Source organism: Macrobrachium rosenbergii, chromosome 28 (genome assembly GCF_040412425.1).
Source record: "Macrobrachium rosenbergii isolate ZJJX-2024 chromosome 28, ASM4041242v1, whole genome shotgun sequence".
NCBI lineage: Eukaryota > Metazoa > Arthropoda > Malacostraca > Decapoda > Palaemonidae > Macrobrachium > Macrobrachium rosenbergii.
In genome coordinates this window covers 13,145,958-13,173,678 of record NC_089768.1, presented here as the reverse complement: position 1 = coordinate 13,173,678, position 27,721 = coordinate 13,145,958, and the positions used below count along the sequence as shown (strand labels likewise).

The window sequence follows — 27,721 nt, the reverse complement described above, 5'->3', positions numbered from 1 at the left end:
ATTCTACTGTATATCCCTCAATACACTCAAGGCCAAATGTTTTAGCCAGGGTCTAGAGAGCTTGGTTTTAACGCCAGTAAGTATATTAATTCTAAGTTTGAATTAGTCCCTTAACAATAACATACAGTACATCTATATAAGCCAGACCTGTGCCTTTTCTACCTTAGCCGTAAAGTCGTTATATCTCGGTCTACTCTGCTCTTCTTGATCTCCCAATTATCAAAAGATAACGAAGAAACAAATAATAGGCCTAACAAAATAACAAGTAAGCGTTGAAACCACACTATTATAAGAAAGCTATGCCCATGAAATTTCTTGGTTTTCAAAATATTTTAAGGCCGTAATTGTGGTAATAAGGTGTCATATGGACTACTGGACTCACTAACCACCAGAGACTGCGATGTGGCATTGCCCAACAAGAACAGTGAACCAGCTAAAGATAAGCAGACTAAATTCTTATTCACGAAGTGTTAAACAATTTTAACGAAAATTAAATTAAATATATGTACAGAGTCATTATTATGTAAAAGCTGTGATCTTAGTTTTAAAATTCTAAACGTGCATAAGAAAAATTAAAAATACTTTAAGAACCTGTTATTTTCATATAGCCATGTATACAGAAAATGTCATCAAAGTATGTTTAAGCTACATTCGAATTCAGTATCTGCATTTCAAGGCACAGAACTATCAACGTTACATAATCTTTCTAAACAATAGGCCTGTACCACATAAAAGCAGGAGAGAGAGAGAGAGAGAGAGAGAGAGAGAGAGAGAGAGAGAGAGAGAGAGAGAGAGAGAGAGAGAGAGAGAGAGAGAGAGAGAGAGAGAGAGAGAGATAACGTGCAAGTTGTACTCTATATTTTAAAATCCCACCCCGTATCTTATCATTCAGAGGAGACTCTCAAATGATAAGCACTCGAGTATCATATACCTTCTGTAGCAAGCGAGCCGTTCCCGTTACCAGTGTTGTGTGATATTCTTCCCAATAAGCCTGCACCTTTTCACAAGTAAGTAGGCTACAGATATCCAAGAGCCTCATGCATTCCAGATTATCTATGTTTTACTGATCACTTTAAAGCAACAGGTGTTGGCATGTGCCTAGATCGAAGTTAGAAGCGAAGCCGATTTCTCCGTGAAAATCTGCATGTCTTGTGAGCTTCTTACAAACTTCTGGTGAGCTTGTGAACCTTTTATTTTTAAACAAAGTGGGTAAAACGGGTTACAACTGCTGTCAGGCACAAGAGCCAAAACAGTTGCATGATAGGCACATTTATTCCACATTTGTTTTTGTTTTTTTTTTTATTAAAAATGTCTTCAGTGGAATCATGAACAACTTTACGGTTTTTACCGGTATTCGCTTTCTTCCGGGTTAATGTTGGTAATAAATTTTGTTACAGGAGTCTGCAGGTACTGCTTTGAAATCGAGATAGCAATCTACGACAGTCTATAATCAAATGGCGCAGATACTGATTGTTGACTAGGAAGCTTAAATGCCATACCTAATCTAACCTAACCTAACCTACGGCACTGTAATTTAAAATGAATATGGTTGTAACTTAGCCAAGCCACACCTAACCTACTGTGCATTTCAGGGCCTTGTCTAATAGATTTTCGTCGATAAAATCTTACCAAAGTCAGATATGGATCATATTTTGGAAATAGCTATTTGAAGCCAAGCCTAATTGGCAAAAATATGCAGTGATGTCTACTGTGGATAATTAAGGCACTTATCAGAGTAAATCAAGGAAATTTAAAGGGAACTTAGTTAAATTTATTAAGCACCAGAGAGTGGCTACTTGTGACGTAAACTATGACATCAAACGTAATAGCAGGGTTCCCAGTAGTATGATAATGATCGTAGAAACACAAATATTTGACCCTCTTCTACAATAAGCCATACCATGAGTAGGATATGCGATAATTATCGAAATTGTAAGATAATATACTATAAATGGATTAGTGGATTAAAAAATTTAGGGCATAGCCCAAGTGCTTAGACTATGAGTTACGAGTATCATCCAGCACTACAATGTGGTTATGATTAAATGAAATATATATATAATAAACGATGTAAATGAAATAATGAAAATAACTGAAAATTGAACGAATGAGTAACTTCAAATCCATAAAAGAATAAATAAATAGATAAAACCGGGAATACATAGACTCACTGATAACCACTCAACAGCCCTACAACAAACATTAGTGTCAGTTTCAAGTCAGTGAATCAAGCGTGTAGAGGCAACAAAACTGACACAGGCGCACACATAAAATAATGAAGGGGGAGTATAGCACATTACTATACCAAGCACTGTGGATTTATTATGGGACTGATCATGCATTAAAGAAGTTACGGTTAGAACACTTGCGTTGTTACATTCATTTAGCAGGACTAAGCAGGTATACACGTGAACTGGAACTTTTGAGACAATAAGAAGCAACAGAAACTCCAGAGTAACAATGGTTTTCACAGAGTGTTACTGTAAGACTTGGTGCATATTTCAAGTTAAAGGAAGCGTGAATTGCGCCATGGAACTGTATTACACAATTAATATTCTCATTTCATGCCCATTCTCTTATTGTACCCTACTTAGATTATTATTATTAAAGTAGTTTAACCAGACCACTGAGCTGACTTTCAGCTCTCATAGGGCTAGCCCGAAGGATTAGATTAAAATATCAGGTCTAGGCCAGAGGCCAAGCACTGGAACCCAATGGATCATTCAGTATGATGATGAACGAATTAAAATGAAATTAAAAACTACACATAGGAACATGCTCTCATACTGGAACACGTACATACAATAAATACATTTACTAACGCTTCCTTACATACACACTAACAAGGTATATTAAAATTCAGAACATAAGTTGAGAGACTCATCGAAAAGATGAGAGAGAGAGAGAGAGAGAGAGAGAGAGAGAGAGAGAGAGAGAGAGAGAGAGAGAGAGAGAGAGAGAGAGAGAGAGAGTGTAAGGTAGGTGTTTAAGTGTGTGAAGCAATGTAAAAATTCCTTATACTACTACTACCAACATCTGAGTCTAGTAAAGTACGTCAATGAGTGGGAGGGCCTTCAGTAATGACGTTTTACTAGCCTCTATCTACAAGCCTGCCGGATTTAGCTAAGTTTCCCTTTAAATTTCTTTGATTTACTCTGATAAGTGCCTTAATTATCCACATTAGACATCCCTGCATATGTTTGCCAATTAGGCTGTGGCTTCAAATAGCTGTTTCCAAAATACGATCCATATCCGAGGCTTTGGTAAGATTTTATCGACGAAAATCAATTAGACACGGCCCTGCAATGCACAGTAGGTTGCCTTTTCCTTATCAGGGTAGGAGCAGGATTAACAGAGCTCAGTATGTTAATCCTGGCTGGGAGGAGCTTCCCCTTAGACCCCCATTCTCGAATAACATAATTTGGGGTACCAGGTCCTACTTCTCTACTGTGTAGTGTCACTTTAAAAACGTTCAGTAAACCTTACCTTAGTCAGAAATAGAACTCAGAAGAATTATCATGTGGATGTTAGAATACACCTTCTTGTACTTCACTCGTGTATTTTCTCCCATCCAGAAATCCTACTCTCTTACTGCGGTCCCCCATAATTTTAGGAGATAAGGTGTTTCAGTTATCTTTAAAACCCCGCATTTGTTATCCAAATGAACATCAGAAATATTCAAAATATGCTAAAAAAAATTAATCAAATCAACTGAAATAATCTAAGGAACACCAAAAGAACCATGATCAAGAACTGGAGCCAGTGTTTCAAGCAACGCCTGAATTCCAAATCCAACTTGATTTGAGAAACCTTAGAAACTTAAGAAATAATCAGGTTTTAGCACTGCCCATGTACCTAAATTTCCAGATGAAAATAAAACTCATTCAAAATATGCAAATCATCCTTAACCAAATTGCACTGGGGCAAAAAATCGGATTGGATTTGGGAGCCCTCTCTCTAACTAGCAAGACCGTCGAAAGTCATAAAAAAACTAAAAATAGAACAAGTAGGTAACATTTGTCGGTAAATATCTCTGTAAAAGTAAATATTAAATTTGCAATACATTTTAGTATGATTTTCTTACTAAACATTGAGGAGCATTAAGGAGACTTGAGAACAAAGTAAAAACTTCAATATCGAGACCTGATATTAAAAAAATACCTTTATTTTTCTTGCAGACGCAAAGTTTTTCCAAGTTCAACTATCTAAAATTGATCTGCATATTCTTTGTGATGGTGTATTGGTTAGCTAACACAGTTGTTTGTTAACTGACATAGTGCCATAGTTAATACTTAAATACTTGAGTAGCACTTAGGCCTATTTGCGTTCATTTGAATCATATTAACCTATTCCAGCACATAGCAGATCATACTACTATGTAACTGTTTCCATTCTACAAATACACCAATAATTGAAAATCGTGTTTGACCATAAATCACCAATTCTGATAAGACTATGATTTGAGCCCACTATACTTGCACATGAAAGTATTCAGCTCTATCAGTTTGTGGCTTGAGAGTAGGACCTAGGGTAGGTTTCACTGCACCTGACCCTCTCTGGCCTTGAAGTTTACGAAGACTGTTCTTAAGTATAATATTTCTGATATTGTAAAGTACCCTGGTGGTAAACTAAATGACTACCTATGCTTAAGTATGGCCTATACCAAATTTACACTGCAAAACACAACCTTTATCTATCAGGAGAAAGATTTATGGATGGTCACATTGGAACATTTCCCACACTCACTGTCCACTGTGCATAAATGCATTATCCAATCTCTGTTTTATATGAGCAAAGCCTAATTTACCTTTCATCAACCAATAACTGAATAATAACATCTGATATGCATCCACAATTCATAATACAGGCCATTATCGATAAATTCAACCATTTACTTAGCATGTTTGAAATTTCTCAGAGGATGACTGGGAGGGCCTCAAGAGGCAGGGCAAGGGGCCGCCAACAACAGCCCCAGGAACAACCAGAAAATGTGCGAAGGCCTGGCCAGGTAGGCAACATTTCTTCTCTCAAACAAAATTGAATCTTAACGTTTGTCCCACGGTAGGTGTATAATAATTTCACTGCTATATGATGAAATAGTGTTCAAAACAAGATAAAGCGTGGATCTGATGTTCTGATCTATAATTAAACGAGTACTGGAAATAATTATGCATACGATTAACTAAACTATTGATGAAGAATGAACTAGGCCTACTCGAGTATTTCTTCATGCAAAGCTGCTCATGTTCAATGTCCATGTGCTGATGACCGCTGAGTTATGTCCAAATCAAAGAACTCTTCCTGTAATCTTTCAGGGTTTGGACCAACAAATGGCCAATTTGCAAGTCAGACAGCAACCTCCGGGAGGAAGTGGGGGCGGGGGGGCGAGAGGCGGAAGGGTGGACTTTGGTGGAAGAGGTAGGGGAAGAGGAAGAGGCAGCGGGGGAGCTCGTGGACGGGGAAGAGGTCGAGGCTATTCGAACGTCAACAGGCCGGACGCACTTACGAAAATGAGCGAAACGCTGGAAACGGTCGTCTGGACGAAACCCCCGACTTTCACAAGCAAGAAAGGTTAGAAGAGAGGAAGGCATTCTGTCATCCATGACTTTACCTTAGAAATTAATGATAATGCATTTGTTCCTATTTCTCTTAACTATGATACCTCAATATCAACTCAGTGCTGCTACATATGCAAAAAAAAAAGAGTCCAAAATCAATATAAATTCTGACTCGAAGAAGTGACCAAAACACTAGTTTAAAAAACCAATAATCTGACCTATGAAAGAAAGCAATCATCCCTTCGGTGTAAGCAACGAGCTGGAGTGACCTGAAAGCATTTTATTCCCCAAGTGTCCTTCACTTTTCTGTTCCCGAGACAGGGATAACTGGGCAACCCATCATGCTGCATTCCAACTACTACCAAGTGAATGCCCGTCCGGACTGGGCACTCTGCATGTACCACGTCGATTTCACGCCAGACGAAGAGAGGACGCACGTGAAAAAGCAGCTGATGAGGCAGCATACACAAGCACTCGGAAATTACATTTTCGATGGCAATCAGCTCTACACATCATACAAAATCCAGGATGACGTACTTATCTGTCAGTTTGACCATTTCCAGCAAAAGCTGGGAAAACAATATCACTTTAAGGAAGTTATATTGTTTTCCTACTTTTAGCCAGTGGCATACATTTGATCATTCTGTCAATTGTGATTTTCGAGAGCAGCTGGTAAAACAAATCTGATGGCAGCAAAATTTCACTGGCAGATTTTTACAATGGCCGTATAGTTTGATAAACATGAAACACACATTAAATAAACGATTTCCCTTCAAGTTTTGTCAGTGGTCCTAACTGCGAAATTAATGCCAGATATTGATACTTCTAATTTTCCAACAGCCGCTGGAATTGGCTTCAAAGCGACCGGAGGATGGTTCCCCGTACACTGTCAAAATTCGTTTCATCAAGGAAATCCCTTCGTCCGATACCCAGTTTTTACAGGTAAATAAAAAAAAACCGCAGTTTCATTGACCAAGAATAGTATTATAGTGCTGCTGGCTGTGCACCTAAACCTGTCGTTCGTTTTTTTTTTTTCTCCAAAATTTAGAGAGAGAGAGAGAGAGAGAGAGAGAGAGAGAGAGAGAGAGAGAGAGAGAGAGAGAGAGAGAGAGAGAGAGAGAGAGAATTAGTGGAAACGAAGGGGTATTTGACAATTTTTAATCTCTGCCACCACCTTGCAATTTGAAAATATTCTTCCAGCACAGCTATTGTATAAAAATAACCAGAATGATTACCAGTTTATCAACTTTATTTGGTAATTGATTTTATAAAACTATTTTGTAATTGATTTTATAAAACTATTTTGCAATTGATTTTATAAAACTTTTTGTAATTGATTTTATAGTGTCAGTGCTGTTGCAATACCCCGACGTTACAATTTTGGCCACTTAAAAGATAAAATAACAAATTTATGTAAAAAAAATAGATTAGTAATTACCTATGACGAAAACACCGTAGCTGATACAGTGCTTGGTGGAACTGAATCCATAATTTTTTTTTTTTTACTTAGAATTTTACGAATTGTTCCTCTCTTTCTGCTATATCCATGAGACTTTGATTTAATGTGTCCATTCAAGCCACTTTTTGACAATGACACCAGACGAATACAAAGATGTTACAAGAAAAAAAATAAAATAAAGTTAGTGAGGAGGGACCTATTTTATTCTTCATACCCTCAGGCTCATATCTTCAATTATCAATATAATTTTCGTCAATATTATACGCTTGCAGATTTTCTCGATATTGATACGAAGATGCTACGAATACCTGGGGCTCACTCAAATAGGCCGACATTACTTCGACAGCAAGGCTGAAATACAGAATCAGAAATACAGGTAAGCATAGAATAGGAATATAAGATTTAGGCTAAAGGTCCAAGCGCTGGGACCTATGAGGTCATTCAACGCTGAAACGAAAACAGAGTAAAGGAGGTTTAAAAGGTGTAACAGGAGGAAAACCTCGCAGTTGCACTATGAAAAAACTGTTAAGAAAGGGTGGATAGCAAGATGGAAGAAAGATAATGTGAATGGAGGCACAGTAAAAGGAACGAAAGGGGTTGCAGTTAGGGGCCGCAGGGACGCTGCAAAGAACCTTTAGTAATGCCTACAGTGCACCCTGTGAGGTGCACTGACGGCACTACCTCCCTACGGGAGAAATACTGTTGCGTCATTTTCAAGCACAGTACACGTTAATTACAGACGTATAAAGTCAGTCTAATTCTATAAAGCCTTAACTGAGGCAGCATTCCTTTACCATGTACTGGATGAAACATTAACAAATGCGTAATTATGAATAATTTTGTTGGTGGAACATTGTTTTTACGAACAAACATTACAGGTGTGTACCATCGCATTCTCCACCTTACCACAGACTCAAAAGAGCTAACTAAAATCTTGGGTTAGCTGAGCCACATTGTGTGTGTGTGTGTGTGTGTGTGTGTGTGTGTGTGTGTGTGTGTGTGTGTGTGTGTGTGTGTGTGTGTAAATTTTTGTCACTCATACACTCGTGACATTTTTCTGTTAACATATTAAGCCACGCATATCATTTAGCACTGAGTTCACTACCTTCAGATGAACTTACACCTAAGGGGAATTATAACTGATAAGGATCAGGATTCGAAACTGGGCCTTTTTACTGTGACAAGTCCATAATCATTCGATATTGCATGATATTTGTGAGTGTGTGTATGTACTGTACTGTATGTATGTATTGTATGTATGTATATAATGTTATTTCTACAAAGGTTTTAAGACCTAAGTTCATACTTTTAGTTCCCAACAGGCAAGACAGTTTTGAGAGAGAGAGAGAGAGAGAGAGAGAGAGAGAGAGAGAGAGAGAGAGAGAGAGAAAAAAATTTTCTTATTGTCTTCCACAGGTTAGCCATTTGGCCAGGCTATATCTCGAGCATACGACAACACGAACATAACATCCTCATGTGTTCGGACACCATACACAAGTTCCTGAGGCTAGACTCAATCTACGACATCATGAGAAAGATAAAGAACGAACGACCGGACACCTTCGTAAGTACTCGTGCCAAGGTGTGAACTTCTAAGACTTCTAATCCGTTAATGTACCCTTTGCCCGGTGCTATTTTGGCATGTTATCTACACCGTCACCCTCTCCGAGGTGCTAGTACTAAACACCGTATGGTAAATATATAACGTATAAAGTAGGCAGCCGTAGGAAGATATCGTTTATTAATATAATTTGTCGCCCACACAATACAGAAATGGGTGTATATAATACTTTGATCCCCGAGGGGCTAGTACTAAACACGGCGTCCCAAGGAGCTTCCGCCATGTTTCGTACTCGCGTAGATAACAGGCCAAACTAGCACAATATATTCTTTGCAAAGATGACAATGCCAATGAAATAACATTATCCATGTTTCGTTGCCTTAAAACACGAATGTTCGCCGTGTTTTTTTCCCTTAAGAATATCAGTACATCTGCTTGTTTTTTTAGCTATAGACATTAATTGTAATATGCAATTCTGTGGCATTGAAATTAATACTCTCAAAGTAACTTCAGAATATATCTTGAAAGCTTATCAAATGTATATCATATGAGCATAAATATTGATATATATATATATATATATATATATATATATATATATATATATATATATATATATATATATATATATATGACTTTTTATCACATCACCGTGATTCATATACAATCAGTAAGCTTTGTCCTTTAATACATCACCTCGGAAATAATATATTCATATATGTTACCGAAGGGGAATTTTTAGTTGATAATAAGTTCGTCGTCCCGTGGGCTCGAACCAGCGAAGGACAAGAACTCAGGACTACAGTTAAAAACTGTAGTCCTGAGTTCTGTAAAGGCCCTTTCTGAGCCTATACTTGATTTAAGTCTCTGTTTTATGAACAGAGGTTTGATCTCGCTTATTCCGAGACATTGTGTGATAGCAGTAACGTGAGCCGGCATCATAAGTTATATCTTTCCCTAACTAAAATCTAAGGACTACTGGACTGAGATACTAAGTACAAAACTAAAACCCTTTATTGACAAAATCAACGAAAAATAACTTCTTAAAAATTACGAAGAATGAAATCCAATGTTTCACATAACTATCAGAAAATCTTCTAAGGAAATAATGCTCCAAAATCATAAACCCCCAATTACAGAAAATAACTCATCTGTCAAAACATGAACACGTCAATCAATTAAAACAGGTCATCTCAAATGTCACACCACTCTCATCCTCGTAGGAGGAGAGAGGAAAAAGGAATAGGAATGGAGTGGAACAGAAATACCTGAAAAAAACAAACGTCACATTAAAAATCATAAAATGTAAAAAATTGCAGAAATACATCTTCCACTGTCACAGGAGACACCGTGTATTCACAGTTCTGAAAAACAAAGTCTAAAAACGTATATGTATTCTTACTCACTCCACAAGTCCTCTGGGACAGTCTCCATGTGAAAAATCACACATCTTCAGACACACATGAAACGGATCTCACAAGTCCGATTCGAACAACGGTTCCTCCCATTATATTCATTATGTAACGCACGAACGAACGTACTTTTGTAACATATATGAAAATATATTATTTCCGAGGTAGAGCGAATTGGATATTAAAGGACGTTTGTAGCTGATTGATATATATATATATATATATATATATATATATATATATATATATATATATATATATATATATATATATATATAAGCAGCTTCGTGGCTACTGATTCAGTATTGACTTTTATTTCTATTACATTACATTCTCTACTAACTTCCAGTTTTTTAACTCTTAAGGAGAACACCGAATTGCCTTTTGTAATGGTTTCCTAAGCCTACATCAACTACAAATCCTCAGCATATCCAAAAAACATTAACTAAGCGATCACTGGGGAGCCACTGCAATTGACTGTTCACGATATAATTTTAGTATACACAGCTTATATAAAAGTCCATGAATATCTAGGTACTTCTACATTTATACATTTACGTATATGTGCTTTAGCGTGAACATTCGATTCCATGGAAGAGCGTTTAAATCTAGCCAACGATGAAGCTGAGAAAGAGTCAAAATTTAAAGAGGCCTGGAGCACATTAGCTTCTCATAAGCGAATCTCGGTACGGAATTCATAACAAGGATGGCTGCAACACAGTTAATACTCGATAGAAAAACATATGTATAGACACGAATAGTTTCAAATACATTCATTTATCCACGTAGTACCACACACACGTGGATAAATAAATATATTTGAAACTATTCGTATCTATTCATGAGTTTTTCCTCAAGCGTAATAACTGTCCTGTGTGCACATGCGCAACTATTATAGTTGGTATAAACACTGCATTTTTTAGACGCATATAATATGCGTCTAAAAAATACAGTACCGTATTTATACTAACGACGTACTTCCCCGATGTCAAATAACACTAAACCCCCTGTATCTTCAGAAAGCTGTAGCGTGCAGGCAGCTGCTCGGGATGATAGTGATGACGACTTACAACCAGCGGACATACAGAATCGATGACATTGCGTGGAGCATCACCGCCAGAAGCAAGTTCACTTGTCAGGGGGAAGACATCACCTACATGGATTATTACCAGAAGGTCCGTCCACTTGGCTAAAACTGCCTGAACACTTTACACAATTAGTGGAAAGTGGCTGGCCACTAAGGGGTCAGCCCCTAGTGGTCAGCTGATAATACCAGCTTGCACAGTGGTGTGCCCAATAAACAGACCCTGTAACCACTTCGTATCCACTCTTTTAGTGTCGTCCACGTGGGTTCCATTTTTTATTTTAGTGGCCGACCACTTTCCACTAAAAGTATTTAAGTATTTTAAATAATTAGTCTGTACTGATGGAGCGACTTTAACCCCCAAACATAATCAAACCCGTTGTGTTTTTAATTTATGAAAAAGTAAATTTAGGTTCGAATGAAAATTTTACACAGTTGAAGTTTTTTAACTTCCACTACACCTCAACTGCAGAGACACTGGTGGTAACTACTGCTACTACTTGTAGTAACAATAAAAACAGTAATTAAGAAAGTGAGATACATGACCGAAGCCTTGATAGATATAGTGAGCAGTGTGGGGAAGACAAATGGTATATGAATCAGTGTTTATAATAAAACACTTCTTTGGGAATACTGAGGTAAAAAAAAACTTGGCAAATTACGATGCAAGCATAACTCTTAGCGAAAGTCTGTTATGAAACTAATAGGATGTTGAGTACATTAATGAGGTTAGGTGTAGAGTTTGTCTTAAGAATGGTTAGGCAGTTTAATACGAGAGCGAAACCAGTGTGAAACTATGCTATTGGAATAATGACTAGTTTAGACCCTTATATAAAATATTCTAAGGCGTGGTAAGTTATTGCGGCTCCTAAAATGAAAAGAGGGAGCAGTTAAATTATGTGGGTAATTTGTACGGTAGATGATACAGCGTTAATTAGAGGGAAAGAGAAGAGAAGTGCATAAAAAAGTTTAAACGTGAGTCTTCCTATGAAAAGTTGATAATGTGTGTTAGAGAAGAAATCAGAAAATGGATGTTACAGGGAGGGTATTTCAGGAGATAACCAAAGAAAAGTGCGTAACGAATATCAACGTAGATGTAAAGAGGTTGGAAGTGGTCAACTCATTTCACTACTTCCAAGCAGAAAGGAAGCACAGATAGACGATAGAGCAAGGCAAGGAAGGTGTCTAGATCAATGCAAAACTTTTGGAATAGAGTAAGCGGGGCTAAAAGGGGGAAAGCAGAAAACTATATGTACATGTGTATATACATATATATATGTACATACACACACACATACACATATATATATATATATATATATATATATATATATATATATATATATATATATTTATATATATATATATATATATATATATATATATATATATATATAATTTATATATATATATATATATATATATATATATAATATATATATATAATATATATATATATAATATATATATATATAATATATATATATATATATATATATTTATATATATATATATATATATATATATATATATATATATATATATATATATATATATATATATATATATATATATATACTATACTATATGGAAACAAGCAGATTCTAAGACAGGAAGGAAGAGGAAAGGGAGACCTAGAAATTGCTGGGTTGACGGTAGGACAAATAGTTAAAACGAAACATCTTCACAATTCCTGTAGGAATGGGATGGAATGGACTATAGAATTTAGGCCAAAGGCCGAGCACTGGGACCTATGAGGTCATTCAGCGTTGGAAAGGAAGTTTAGAGTAGGTAGGTCTCCAGGTTGTAACAGGAGGAAAACCTGGCAGTTGCACTATAAAATAATTGTTAGGAGAGGGTGGATATAACAAGATGAAGAAAGATATGAATGGAGTATAGTAAAAGGAATGAAAGGGGTTGCAGCTAGGGGCCGAAGGGACGCTGCAAAGAACCTTTAGCAATGCCTACAGTGCATCCCGTGAGGCGCACTGACGACACTAACCCCCTACGGGGACAATTCCTGTAGACTGAGAGTGAGCTGATGTACGAGGTAGTCAAGGGGTAAGGCTGTGGAAATTTATTTTGCATACAGTTTTCTTCCCTAATTCACCAGTTAGATGCACGTAGCAGCGGCTGCTCTTTGCTTTTTTTTGTAATGTCAGCTCCTTCAAGAAGGGACAACCGACTGAAAATAATAATATATCGTTGAGCAATATAGCTGTAGAGCAAGCATTATTCTGGTAATTATTGTATTCCGTTTTTCTCGGGATTTGTTTCTCCTCATCGGAGAGTAAATGTAACAATAAGCTTCTATAGGATGGCCTAAGAAACAAGTCATCGTTAACTAATAATAAAAGTAAAATATAAAATTCAACATCAAAAATATCAACGATAATTTTGTCTAACATAGCCACAAATAAGTTCCGCTTCACTAAAGAATAAAATAAAGGTTGGTGACCTCATTCGCAGACCTACCAGGTGAGGATACGTGACCCTTTCCAACCCCTGCTGATGTCGAAGCCCAAGAAGAGGGACCTGCGCAGGGGGCAAGGCAACATTTACCTCATCCCTGAGCTGTGCGTTGCCACCGGACTTTCCGAGGACATGAGGAATGACTATTGTCTCATGAGGGACTTCGCCGGGTGGACGCGCATGTCTCCCGACAAGAGGGTGACAGCCCTGAAGAAATTCAACCACAGACTCTTCGAAAATGAACAGGTATATTGACTGATTCCCAGTGGGTCGACAGCAAACTCAGTGTCTGGTGGCATTTATTAATGATGGCACGGAAGAGTGTATTTATAGCCCTTTATTTCAACTCTTCTAAGTGAACCTTTCTTCATTGGCCGGGTGGGTATCGTTCTCAGTTAGCACTCTGTTGGGCCCGCGTTCGATTCTCCGACCGGCCAATGAAGAATTAGAGGAATTTATTTCTGGTGATAGAAAATCATTTCTCGTTATAATGTGGTTCGGATTCCACAATAAGCTGTAGGTCCCGTTGCTAGGTAACCAATTGGTTCTTAGCCACGTAAAATAAATCTAATCCTTCGGGCCAGCCCTAGGAGAGCTGTTAATCAGCTCAGTGGTCTGGTTAAACAAAGGGATACTTAACTTTTTTCCTTTAAGGGGCTTGGTGAAACATAGCCAACTTAGGACTAAAATATATGTGCAGTATTGCTTACGTTTCATCAATGATGTTATCACTTATTTTTATGATTACTCTCTTATTCACTGCAGGCTTACAATACTTCGCTTTGAAACAACCACAAAAAAATAGTCTCAGTATTCTTAGCTTCCAGATATCAAAAACAAAACCTAAAAATTTTTTAATTCGTTAAAACTTAGCCCAACAGGTAACCCAATTATATTTTAGCACAGCAGATAACCCAATCTCATGATAAAAGATTATTCTTTACAAATTATAATTTTATAATGACAAAATTATAACTACAGTATTCAATTAAGCTTACAATCTTATACAAGCATATGAGAAAACTTCAAATGTTAGCCACGATGAAAATGATCTCCATTTCAGTAAGTTAAAGATATATATCTAAGACGTTCTTGTACAAAACTACAAAAACTGGAAGCGCATGTTATTGTAACAAAAAAATAATAATAATAAAAATAATAATAATACGATGCGACTCGTTGCAGCGTTTATTAGAATTTTGAGTCTAAGGATGCGAGCTCCAATCTTTCTTTTTTTTTTTTTATTGTATATCAGGCGAAAGCAGAGCTTCAGCAATGGGGCCTGAGCTTTTCCCAAGTCTTGTGCCAGGTGAAAGGAAGAGTTTTACCTCCGGAAGTGGTCACGCAAGGGACGCAAAACATCACCTTCAGAGGAATTGACCCCGACTGGACTAAGGATGTAAAAGGTATTTCACATTCTCAAAGAGTTTCAGGTAACTGCTTTACTCTTAATCTTTCTGAGGCGTCATGTTCCAGTCCGGCTGGCATTTGCACTCTTTGGGACCAACTCTCATGGTCACTATCGCATCATTATCAGGATGATAACTTATGATACACATGAGATCACTATATGAAGACATGCTTAAAAACAAAACAAAACTTAAATAAAATTGCCGATATTAATGTTCTGATTGGTAAGGCAACATTTAAATTTTATGTTCCATTATTAAGAAGGCTAAAAAATATATTTACAGACGAACCAAAAATAAAGTAAATGTACTAGAACGCGGGCGTTCTCATTTGAATTTTTTTTTTTACAAAATGAAACTCATTTATTGGTTACCCTTACCTTTCCTGCCATGTAACGTTCCCCTGATTGATGATTATGCAGAAAGGCAGTTAAGTAAGAAACAAAGGTGAACAACGCGAAAATTACCTTTGAAATTCAATCTACCTTTTCATCCTAGAATAACCTTGTAACAGACCAGATTCAACAGAAATTCTGCCAATGTAACCAGAAAGGATCTTGGCTGGAGATTAGGCCTAGCTATCCCCTTTGCTTTCAATGCTTGTACCAAAAATCTATAAAGGAGCTCCAAGAGTATCTTAGGGCCTCCTATATACTCGTATCAGTTCCTCTAACGTTCTTGCAGTGTCTAGTCATATGTTAAAAACTCAACAGCTCACTTTCGAGTCTTGGGTAAATCATTCACTTACCCCCACAGTTCTAAATGACCAGTGTGTGCTGGCTCATTGACTGAAGTATCCAGGACAGTTTCTCCCGATTTGATGAATTTTTCATGTCAGTCCTCTTGGGATCTCGTTCTGGAAGAGAGAAATATATATATATTAAATATATATATATTTAAATATATAATATATATATATATATATATATATATATATATATATATATATATATATATATATATATATATATATATATATATATTACTAAGAATGAGTAATACAAGCTCACCTGTTGCTATATATAGCTACAGTCATGTACTCACTAAAGGGCTATTTCACTTCCAGTACTTTCATGACTAATATTGAAGTTTAAACCCAGTCTTTCCATCATGTTCTTTCTCTAAACGAGAAATTACTTAAAATATGATACTGTAAATTATATTCATGTCAATGATGAGTTCTAATTCATTTTAAATATATTTTTAAACACTGATAATGCTATACCAAACTTTTAACTTTTAATGGCGCCACGTGCGTGAAACCTCACAAATTGACCTTCACATACTTTCTCGTCCCACTCAATAAAATAAAATCTTCATAATTCAAAAGAAAAACAAATTTTTCCTTCAAAAAAGTTTTTGTCCTTCAAAAAAGTAACATAAGTATAGAATAAGTTGTGAGACTCACTGACGACAAATTATAAGAGAAAGGCTACAGTGTTTCTTTCTATGTCAAAACGAGGGTATATGTAATTAAAACTTTTAACAAAAATACCTAAACAACAATACTTAGCAGAGTATTTCATGCATCAGGGTATCTAATTATTATACTTTTACAATGACCACACAGATTTGCCTTTGAACGTACCGCAGAAAATCACCAACTGGGTGTTGGTATATCCACTACGACAGAAGCAGGAGGCTGAAGATCTTTTAATGGGGCTTAAAAGAGTCAGCCGATCATTAGGCATGGTGTTCACCCAGCCAGCGCTGTAAGTTCTTTTCCCTTTGTTTACATTCATTAATTCAGCTTTCCCGATTGTCAGTCCAACAGACATTATGTAGGAAAGTGAATAACCAGCGTGAATTCGAAGTCATATTTCGAGGCAAAACCGCCAAGTCTTGGAAGCAATAGTCTTCACAAACTACTAATAGAGGTGCAAAAGAACTACTCAAAACATCCTCCAACCCCGTCCTCTTTAAAGATACAATAACGTAATGATGGATTGAAGTTAGCTTAACTAAATTCAATTTTGTTGTTAAAGAAATGTTGAAACGTTGTGTTTTTATCTTACTTATGTTGATAAGCCTTTGCATTTTTAGTAATGTGAAGCATGTTTATTGGTGTACCAGGCACACTGCTAGTTAATTTTTAAAATGACTGCTCGCAGATCTGCGAACTGTTTAGGATTCGTAAAAATTCTAATGCCCCTCAAACTCGTTTAATGATCATCCACTCTAGTGAACTTAACGTACTGCTCTCAGCGTAATTGCCGATACAATTTTGGACTGGAAATCATTATTCCCAATAGTAATAATACCTACCTTCCCCTGAGTAGTAATCTTAACTGGGATTTCTTGTGAGAGGATTGGATCACTGCGAGATTAGTTTCGTGAGCACTCGTTTAAGTCCACCATAACTTTACATTTTCTTTCTAAACCGTTTTCTTTGTCAACTAAGGCTGAATACAAGAAATTGCTGGTTTCAGTTCCATCTACCTTAATGTATTTCTCGTAAATCTGCATTTTTATGACTCCACATAAAATGTCAGCGGCGTCATTAGAAAAATTAATGCACATTTCTTTACTTCTGAAACCTAATACTTTGACTCACTCCGCAGTGAATGTCTGCAACAGGATTTCACCCAAGATTACATAAGGGCAGTTTCAAAGCACAAAGCAGTTCAGCTTTTTGTGTGCTTGCTTCCTAACAGCAGACTTGATCGCTACGCAGCCATCAAAAAACACATTTCGGTCGTCATGGCTACTCCTTCACAGGTACGTTCCAAATGTTATTCCATCGTTACTGCAATAAAACTTCTTTCCAAAGTGTTGCTCACATTCAGGATAAGGTTATTCTGACTGGCATTCAAAGTAAATAAAAAAAAAGTTTAAATAGCAGCACATGAAACTAAGGTCAATAACAGGTAAGGTGGCATAAAAATGGAGTGATAAGCAAGCACCTAACTTGACCAAACAAGGGACGCTACCTGCTTGCAATTTTTGGTTGTACCTCTCTCTTTCTTGTTACACAAAGACCTATGCAACTATTTCATGATGTGTCAAGCACTAGTGATGTAAATGTCAAATTATAAGTCCGATTACACCCGTACACTTCATAACAATCAAAGCAATTTCATTCACTGACATTTACATTTACAGATGGTTCTAGCTAAGAGTCTGCAAAACAAGCAAAGGCAACTGAGTGTCGTCAACAAAATCGCGATTCAGATCAACTGCAAACTTGGAGGCGAAATTTGGAACGTGCAAATTCCATTCCAGGTGATAAATACTTAGAAAATTAATTCAAGAAAAGCGTTTGAATGAGCGGTGGCCGTTAATAAAGTCACAAAAAAGGTCATAAATTGGGCTAAGGAAAAAAGTAACAGGAAAAAGCGTCTCAATTTATGGTGGCAATTACAGCAACTAAAGTAATAAAACAGAAAATATTTTGGATCTTTCCTACATAGTGACGCCCAAGGGCTTTGGGGGTCATTATCTACGACTATATTTCTTGGAGGTCATTATCTTATCTTTATGATATTTACAGTCTTTTGTTTATGTTTTTACGGTCATTCCCAACGGGCTTGTACTGAACACGCCGCAAAGGTGGATGCATGCAGGGTTAAAACCCTTAGGGGTCGCTATCTATTAAAGATTGTGACTTTTTTTCCTGTGACACTTTTTCCTATGACGTTTTTTACCTGAATTCGAATGAGCATATTGAATTCTTACGCTTTATCCATTTTGTACTGCATTTCTGATGGTTTCTAATCATCTTCCTGAATGTCATTCATATCAAGAGCTCCATGGTTAATTCATATGAAAAACTTTTTCAGAATACAATGGTGGTTGGGTATGATGCCTACCACGACAGCACAAGGAGGGGCTCTTCCTGGGGAGCTGTTGTGGCTTCGTTCAACAAGAATCTGACTCGATATTATGGTCAAGTATCCAGACACATCAACCACGAAGAACTGACTTCTAACTTCTGTACTAATATTCAAAGTAACTTTGCTATTGCTTGTGCTTTCCCAATCAATTCACTTGGTGTAAAGTCGTCTCAGAAATTTGCCCCAAACTGCACTGCATAACCCAGAATTTTAGGATTACGGCATCATTTTTCATCCTTACCCTGTAAATGCTAAGACCGATAAGCCTGATATTTATCTTTCACTGGGAGCTTTATGATAAACCCATTGAGTGTACTTTGATACTGGAAGTACACCAAAATGTACTATTATAACATCTGAACAGTAATATATCTCGATTTAAACAATTTTCTGTAAATGCTTCCATCTAACTTTGTACCTAAAAGGAACTGTAAAACTTATGAAAAGCCCGAAGTACAGCCCTTCCCCCCCCAAAAAAAAAAAAATTAGCTAACGGTTTCACAACAAAAGCACCGGTCTTTAACTTTGTAAATAGATATAATTTCTTATTTTTAGCAGCAGTTTCAGACTTCCTCAACAACAATGGATCATTTCACAGAACCTTTATCTACTGTGCTGTTAACAGTAGTTCGAGAAAGCTCTAATGCTGAAATTTATTGCAGATGCCCTGTATCACTACAGTAAAGTCAACGGGACGCTCCCTGAACGAGTCATCGTGTACAGGGATGGTGTTGGCCAGGGTCAGCTGGAGTATGTCAAGAATATCGAAATAAATGCGATAAAGGTGAGAGACTATCGCTGTCAAGTAGTTACACCATGTACTACTATCCATTTCAGTGACTGCGAGTCATTGTTTTTCTCAAATATCTTTCAAACTAATTATTTGATCGAAATGGTGCTTTGACAGTGTACAAGACACCTCTCGCTAATTTTTGGTAATATAGTCAAATGATTTTAGTTAAGGCGTTTACTCTTGACTTTTAAAGGCAAATTCGCAGGAGTCAGCGGGACTCTTCTACGCAATCGAACGTCCACTATCCCCCCTAGACAGGAAAGGGGGGCCGGAGAGGGGAGGCCAGGAAAGTGGGCTGAGGGAGGGATGAGGATGGGAAGGGAGAGGGAGGAAAGGGATGTGGATAAAGGACGATCGAATGCATAGGTTGGCGATGCTTGGCAACACCATGTAAGTCAGGAGTAAACGCCTTAACCAAAAAATTTGACAATGCACTATATTACCAAAAATAACGGGAGGTGTTTTGTACACTGTCAAAGTACCATTTCGATCAAATAATTAGTCTGATATTTGAGAAAAACGATGACTCACGGTCCCTGAAATGGATAGTAGAAGCTGCTCGTTTACTATTATTGTTATCTGCATCAGTCAGCACAGTCGACATAAGTTGTCTGTCAAATCATCAAGTTCAACTGAAAACTAAATGGGGTTTATTCAAAGCGCCTATACATTAACAATACTAATCTCATTGCACGTACTCAATACCGTTATAGTTCACTTCTGTAAATGAAGACTTAGAAGGTTGCGATGTGACATGAGTACATAATGCTAATTTACGTTGTCTAAGCAAATGATGAAAATTACGTAAACAACAAAAAAACGGTCGTAGAATTCTCATACCTAGTGGAGAAATTTTATGTTAACACTAAGCAATACTGGAAAACCCCGTTATTTATAGGTCAAAAGCCATATTTTCTGAGTAAGCAATAAAGTATAAACTCTGAAGCATAAAGAGTATCCTCTAAAATAACCTTCGACTATACTAAGACAATGCATTCTGATACAGACATCAGTGCACATAGGCATTTGTACAGAAAGTAAAACTTACCATGACTCCTTTCCTTTCAGGCCTGTTTTGAAGCAAACAACTTTTCTCCTCGCTTTAGCTTCCTTGTGGTTAGCAAGAGGATCAATACACGGTTGTTTGCACAAGGAGCACAGTCTGGCAACCCTATTAACCCTCCCTCAGGAACGGTTTGTGACGATGTTCTAACACTTCCAGAGAGGTAATTGAGGCCCGTTTGATATCTCCTTACTGTCTTATATGATGTTATCATCCCTCTGATTCTTAAAAAAGACAAATTTCATATTTACTGAGAGAGAGAGAGAGAGAGAGAGAGAGAGAGAGAGAGAGAGAGAGAGAGAGAGAGAGAGAGAGAGAGAGAGAGAGAGAGAGAGAGTTTAGGCCAGAGGCCAAGTCCTGAAAACGGAAATTGACGGTACAAATTTTGAAAGGTGTGACTGAAGGAAAACCTAGCAGTTGCACCATGAATCAACTGATAGGAGTTGGTGGAAAGTAAGATGGAAGAAAGAATATGAACAGGGGTACAATGAAAGATACGAAAGGGGTTGCAGCTAGGGGCCGAAGTGACGCTGCAAAGAACCTTAAGTAATGCCCACAGTGCACTGCATGAGAGATATTTACTGAGAAATCACAACTTAACAATCAGGTCTACCTACACTACGAAAGTTCTACAGTCAAACAACAAAATTATTGGTACAGAACAACCCCAAACAACGCACATCACCAAGCACGTTTAAATACACGTAACTTAGAAAACAAATATTCATATCCTGTTAGTTTGCAGCAAAAATATGATGCAAATGATACCAAGAAAACTCGTCACGGTGATGTTCTTGAAAAAAATTTCTAAGGTCAAATGAGTTCACAAGATTCAATCCAGCAGTGCGGAACGCCCTTGAAAGCACCAGTCTATAACCTTAAATAGTAGGAACAGGTTATCAAGAGTACGCGGGTTTTTTTTTCAGTGGACACTGAACTTTAACACTACGTTTTCTGCCGCGGAAATGGTAGATAATGCACGAAAGACTATAGACATGACACACTAAAATATAAGTAAAACAAACACAGCTAACTGACTTCGATCGGCTAAGGCCCCGTTCTTAAGGTAATGACCACTCTGCCGAAAACCAAGCGGATAATCCAAAACATATTCTCAACACATTTTTCATAATCATGCTGTAAAAAGACGGGAACAAAAAAATACACGATATGAAAGCCAAAGAAAGCAGCTATGTAAAAGTAATGGATATTTGCTTGGTGGGTATTACACCACCACACACAAAAACCTCTCAAAGCATATAAAAACAGCCACAGTGACCAAAGGTTAAAGATAATACCGATATCAAGATGATAAAAAGAATTAGAATGAAGCAGGAAATTAAGGTACAATACATAGTTGGAAGAACATTCGTATATATGCTAAAATTAGATAAACAGTTTAGGGACTGTATTTAACGGGTCAGACTAAGGACTGCATAGTGGCAGATCTTACCAATCACAAAGGTTCACTTTGCTAGTTCTAGGCTACTAGTCGGCAACAAGTTAGTGCAGCCTCAAATATGCGGTCAGACATAAATAGAATACATAGGTGTTTAACCTATATGGAGACGCTAGGTTCGGTATACGGAGATTACTTTGTCCTTAAACTTTAAACCAATGAAAGACTAACTAATGAACCGCTATAAGAGGTCACTGAAGAATACCTGGGTCACGGGAAGAAGACAATTAATAAAGGTAATCAAAGTTCTTCTGATGTGAAGTTTTTCTTGGATATAAGCAGGATGGAAGTAAAAAGTGGACATCCACTGGAGGTGCCAGAGATAGAGTTACCGTTGTCAGCTTCAAAAGAAAGGAAAAATTAATCAGGTACCGATAAAGAAAGACTATTTAAAGAAATTGAGCAGCTTTAAATTGGGCAGTATACAGAGAAGGCATACTACTGCAAGGATGGTTCTCCAATGGAGGAGGGAGGAGCAGGTAGTAGTTACTTTTCAAGCTGGAGAAGAGGCATAGTCTCGCAATAGTCGAGAGGCATTACCAACAGCCAGACCATCCGATGCAAGGTGCAAGATATGTGATGATCCAAGGAAACAACAAATCGTTACCTCACGAAGATTATCTGAGCGAAATCGACTTGGTAACACACTTCCCACGACCAAATGTACTTCAAAAGAGTGTATATTGGGTGCATTCCAAAACACTGTTCTAGAAGTCAGAAGCACGTAATTGCTTCTACTGAATGCATGCAAAAGAACCAATACGAATTAAGTACCTTAGTTTCATCCAGACGGATATCTTTCTAGTTCGGACATGGGACGGTTGTGTAAGTCATATCGAAGTTGTTTGGTAACAGCTCTCACTTAATTCAAGATTATATAACTTACCGTTTGATACTTTTTTTGCAGTGTCACCAAATCCTCTAAAATTCATGTAATCATTTGTAACACAACCTTGTACCCTAACAGCCTGATGAAAAAACTGTCCAGTAATCAACAGGGTGGAATACATGTGACCCATTATCCCACAAATACTTGACGTTTTTGTGAGCTGTTGAGCTGTATCTTGACAGTGAGCTCGCGAGTGTTCTCTGAATATGCAATATTTCTCTAGTGCTATAGTGTAATATGCTAATAAAATGTCTTTCTCCTCCACAGGTATGATTTTTACCTTATAAGCCAAAAGGTTTTACAGGGAACTGCAACGCCGACATCGTACAACATTCTGGAAGACATTAACTCCAACCTGGATGCTGATAGACACCAGCGCCTTGCCTACAAACTCACCTACTTGTACTACAACTGGATGGTAAGGATGTATACATCTTTACTATTATTTCTCATATTCTTATCAAGATTCCCTTTGTCCATTACGTTTGCAAATGTCACAGTCATGAAAATCATCCTCTTGGACGTCCTAAATAGTAAATTTAATACACGGGAACCTTACGTAAGTATAGCTCTAGCTTCGTGAACATTTGATTGCTTCGAGCATGCAGTCCTGTTCTGAGACTGGCGGGACAGCCATATGGATACCACTTCTTATCAAAAAAGATAGATGGTGTTCTTTCTACGTCTGTGGAGCATTAACATAAATGAGCAGTCTAGAGGGTCTGTGCAAACGAAGATCTCTTCTGCAGTTCTCAAACGTCATCCTTAATTTTAGTAGTTTCGAAATTCGCTCTCCAAGCGATTTCAATTAGAACCAAAACTCGGAAACCTGGTTTCTATACCAGGGGAGACCCGACCCTCTCGCGTTTACGCTGCTATAGTTGTAAATTAATTCTAAAAGCCAGAGGAGAAACAAGTCGCAGATTACAATCAATTGCCTAAAGAGTATTTTTCTAGTTGAAAGACAGGAGACATGTTACAATGTGCAAGGCATCTGATGAAACGAAAAAAAAATCTAACTGCAAGAGAAAGGCAATGGCAGGCTCCTCGTTACCTAGCTAGGAAAATCTTATTAGCCACGTGATTTTAATACTCGATGACGCCAACCTTTCGTCCATTACCTAGAACTAGTTGTGAATTCGAACCCAATAAACAATTTCTGAAGTGTAATAAGCAGCATTCTAACAACAAATATGTATATAATTTGGTGAAGGATGGCCTAAAACTTCTTAAACTGTAGCTTACCCCAGATTGAACTGTATGGATTTCTGATATTCAACATATGAACATGTACAAGATACGTAGGGAAATGCACAATTACCCAATACAGTACTATAATGGAGAGCATTATTAGGTTCACAATATTAGCTATGTCCAAACTTAAAAACTTTTTTTGCGCATACTACCACCCCACCTTAACTTGTTAACATCTTAATTCTATGCGTTACACTCATTTGCACATTTCTCCACACTTGTAGAGTTAAGTATATCTTAGTTTAACCAGACCACTGATCTGATTAACAGCTCTCCTAGGGCTGGCCCGAAGGATTAAATTTATTTCACGTAGCTAAGAACCAACTGGTTACCTAGCAACGGGACCTACAACTTATCGTGGAATCCGAACCACATTATGACGAGAAACGAATTTCTATCACCAGAAAATTTAATTCCTCTAATTCTTCATTGGCCGGCCGGAGAGTCGAACGCTGGGCCAACAGCGTGCTAGCCGAGATCCACACTTGTAACTTTAACGTTGTTAAAGGTATATATTTCCTTTTCATGAAATAATTACCACTGTGACTTACTCCTCTTAAGTTATTCATTGGACCGGTCGATACCGTACTCGGTGCACTCTGCTGGGCCCGCGTTCGACTCTCCGACCGGCCAATGAAGAATTAGGGGAATTTATTTCTGGTGATAGAAATACATTTCTCGGTATAATGTGGTTCGGATTCCACAATAAGCTGTAGGTCCCGTTGCTAGGTAACCAATTGGTTCTTAGCCACGTAAAATAAGTCTAATCCTTCGGGCCAGCCCTAGGGGAGCTGTTAATCAGCTCAGTGGTCTGGTTAAACTAAGGTATACTTTTACTGTTAACCAGTCTTTTTATTTTAGAAAATACCCGACGCTTCCTTAACTTATTGCGCCCATAATCAGTAATTAGTTTCAAGGGGCTCTGGGCTTCCAGACTATAATACTCTACACACACACACACACACACACACACACACACACACACACACACACACACACACACACACACATATATATATATATATAATATATATATATATATATATATACCGTATGTATAATTATATATATGCACACATGTATACATATACATATATTTTATATATTTATATACATGCACGTACGCATACATATTCTTTAGGTTCATAATCCCTCATCCGAAACTGTATAGGGCCAGCTGTTTCGGATTTCGGAATTGAAGCTCGCCCATAAATACACACTCTAGTACATTCTATTTCCTTAAAAATATATACAGCATCAAAATAACCGTAATTAACGTACATACTCTGTCTCATTCGATCTCGAGAATGCGACCCTGAAAATTTTGTCAGCAAAACATCGTTAAGTTGCATTTTCGCTAGGTTAAACTATGCTATGTTTAATTAGCGAGCGTCGTATCGGTATATTATACTGGGATAGGCTTCCTATGCCTGTGAGTGTCGGTAGATTCCGTATGCAATACATATTACATCCAAGCTAGCTTCTGACTAAGTAACAGGCCTAAAAGCTAAGTTCAGTAGGCTAAATGCAAACAGGAAAATTCAACTAGGCTTACCAAACTTGCGGCTTGTCTAATGATTAATTATATCTTAAAATTAACAACCACTTAGTATTTCATGCAAAACACTGTTTATAAACAACAGCGAGTACTGACCTAACAACCGAATCACGAAACAGCTGTTTGCCGGTGGCATTTATCGAAGTTATTAACGTTAGTTAACAGTTACGCGAGTTGTCAACTTACTAATTCTCAGTGGTGACTCTCATAAATAGATATCAATTTTTATTCATCTTTCACGCAACTGAGAAGGTCATAAGACGGTATACCTAGCTGCAGACGAAAAAAAAAAAGAATTAAATGCTGGAGTAATTGAAATCGACGCCTGCAGCTGGAGATATCATCCCTTTAAATAATTTAAAATTTACTGAATTAATATTTTGCACATTCAAAACCCAATTTTGTTAATTTACAATTAGTATGAGTTTCATCTAGCAACTAATGGCAATGAGGATGTCAGCACGACTCAGATGAGATTTTGAGAATGTAAACACTGCAATGTTTATATTCTGTAATATGTCGATAATATAAGCAATTTACTGTATTTGGATACAGTAGGAAAAACAGGTTTCATTATATTATTTCAAATATAGCTGCACTGCCTGACTTTTGCAAATAGACACTTCACTCCAAAAAACAAAACAAAATCGGATTTTAGAGCTTTTCGGTATATAATATATATATATATATATATATATATATATATATATATATATATATATATAATATATATATATATAATGTATACACGTCTATTTTCTACAAGCACATACTGTCTGTCTTTTTCAGGGGCCCGTGCGTGTTCCAGCACCTTGTTTGTATGCACACAAACTAGCATACATAACCGGACAGGCGATTCATGATGTGCCTCATCATTCTCTTGCTGACAAACTCTGGTATTTGTGAGCTCAGTCCTTCGTAAAGAAGTGTAATCAGAAATCACTGCATGGTGGTTTCTGCTATTTCCCAAACAAGAGAAGCACGACAACAGTACGGTGTACAAGCCCATTCTCACCATCGTACCTGCATGGGAACATGTTGGAAACCTTGTTGTTTGTGCAGGTGTGACTGTTTGATTGGTTATTTACATTCCAACGAGTTTATCGGTTTTTTCATGTATCCTGGGGTTTTGAAGACGGGGTAGCTTGTCACCCCCCACCCCCCCGGCAACACACCACACCCACCCACACACACCTGCATTATCGTCAGGGACTGGTTTCATACGTCCTTCCAACCTCGGCTACACATCAAGAACATTCATCACGTTCTCCAAGAACTAAGGCTTTGTTACCACTAAGAATGGAATTACGATCAAGGTTAACATGAGATATTCTACTGTATCTTATTTACATATACTGGGAAATAAGACATTGTGGATTACATGTGAAATCGAAAGAATATTCAAATAGGATATTGAGGAATGTTTAACTTTTTTTTCAGATCCGCATGTTTTGATAATGATTAGAGATTTACATGCATAATATACAGTACATAATGCGTTTTTGCGAGTTTTATATTCGATGCATGCAGAAAGCAACAGCTATTTCTCTGATAGTTTTGTGATAAAAATATATTCCTTATTACATAGTCCTAAAACTGTTTTTTTCAGATTTCAGATAACCCAACAAATTACATGTAGTAATTATACACTAAATAACGTCTAAAAACACACTGTGTTTATGATTTAGTTAAAGTGAACGAAGAGAATTCAGTGGCTCATGGCATTAAGGAAGCGTACTGAATAACGTTGCAAGCATGGAAAATAATGCTGTATATTGACAAGCTGTAACGGTTGTATTGCTCATTCGTTCCTACGTAACTCAACCAGTCCTCTGACGTTAATCTTATTTCATCAATCGAGTTTGTAAGTGATGAGAATGTTGGTCTATTGTCAAAAACAAATCCTTTGCTCCCCAA

The 27,721-nt window shown here is 37.3% G+C and overlaps 1 protein-coding gene and 1 long non-coding RNA gene across 6 annotated transcripts in view; one reads left to right on the top strand and one right to left on the bottom strand.

Annotated features, from left to right (window-relative positions):
- Positions 1-27,721, bottom strand: part of LOC136854046 (uncharacterized) — a 46,561-nt gene that overhangs the window by 10,343 nt on the left and 8,497 nt on the right. For both annotated transcript variants that reach the window (XR_010857605.1, XR_010857606.1), the window contains exon 2: positions 15,704-15,811. This is a non-coding gene — a long non-coding RNA (uncharacterized lncRNA). The remainder of the gene's footprint in view (positions 1-15,703; positions 15,812-27,721) is intronic.
- LOC136854042 (piwi-like protein Siwi) lies at positions 895-27,721 on the top strand. 4 transcript variants are annotated; one of them, XM_067130102.1, is made up of 18 exons: positions 895-1,007; positions 4,919-5,008; positions 5,316-5,571; positions 5,880-6,091; positions 6,399-6,500; positions 7,290-7,393; positions 8,434-8,581; positions 11,010-11,165; positions 13,544-13,792; positions 14,802-14,952; positions 16,526-16,667; positions 17,517-17,673; positions 18,058-18,177; positions 18,735-18,903; positions 19,451-19,572; positions 20,650-20,807; positions 23,260-23,410; positions 26,594-27,721. In XM_067130102.1, exons 2-18 carry the CDS (start codon positions 4,922-4,924, stop codon positions 26,708-26,710), a joined length of 2,601 nt encoding a protein of 866 aa, XP_066986203.1. In that variant the 5' UTR covers positions 895-1,007; positions 4,919-4,921; the 3' UTR covers positions 26,711-27,721. The 4 variants fall into 4 exon arrangements, with proteins under 4 accessions (XP_066986203.1, XP_066986205.1, XP_066986202.1 ...); XM_067130104.1 differs by having other exon boundaries at positions 924-1,007; positions 4,919-5,061; XM_067130101.1 differs by having other exon boundaries at positions 942-1,173.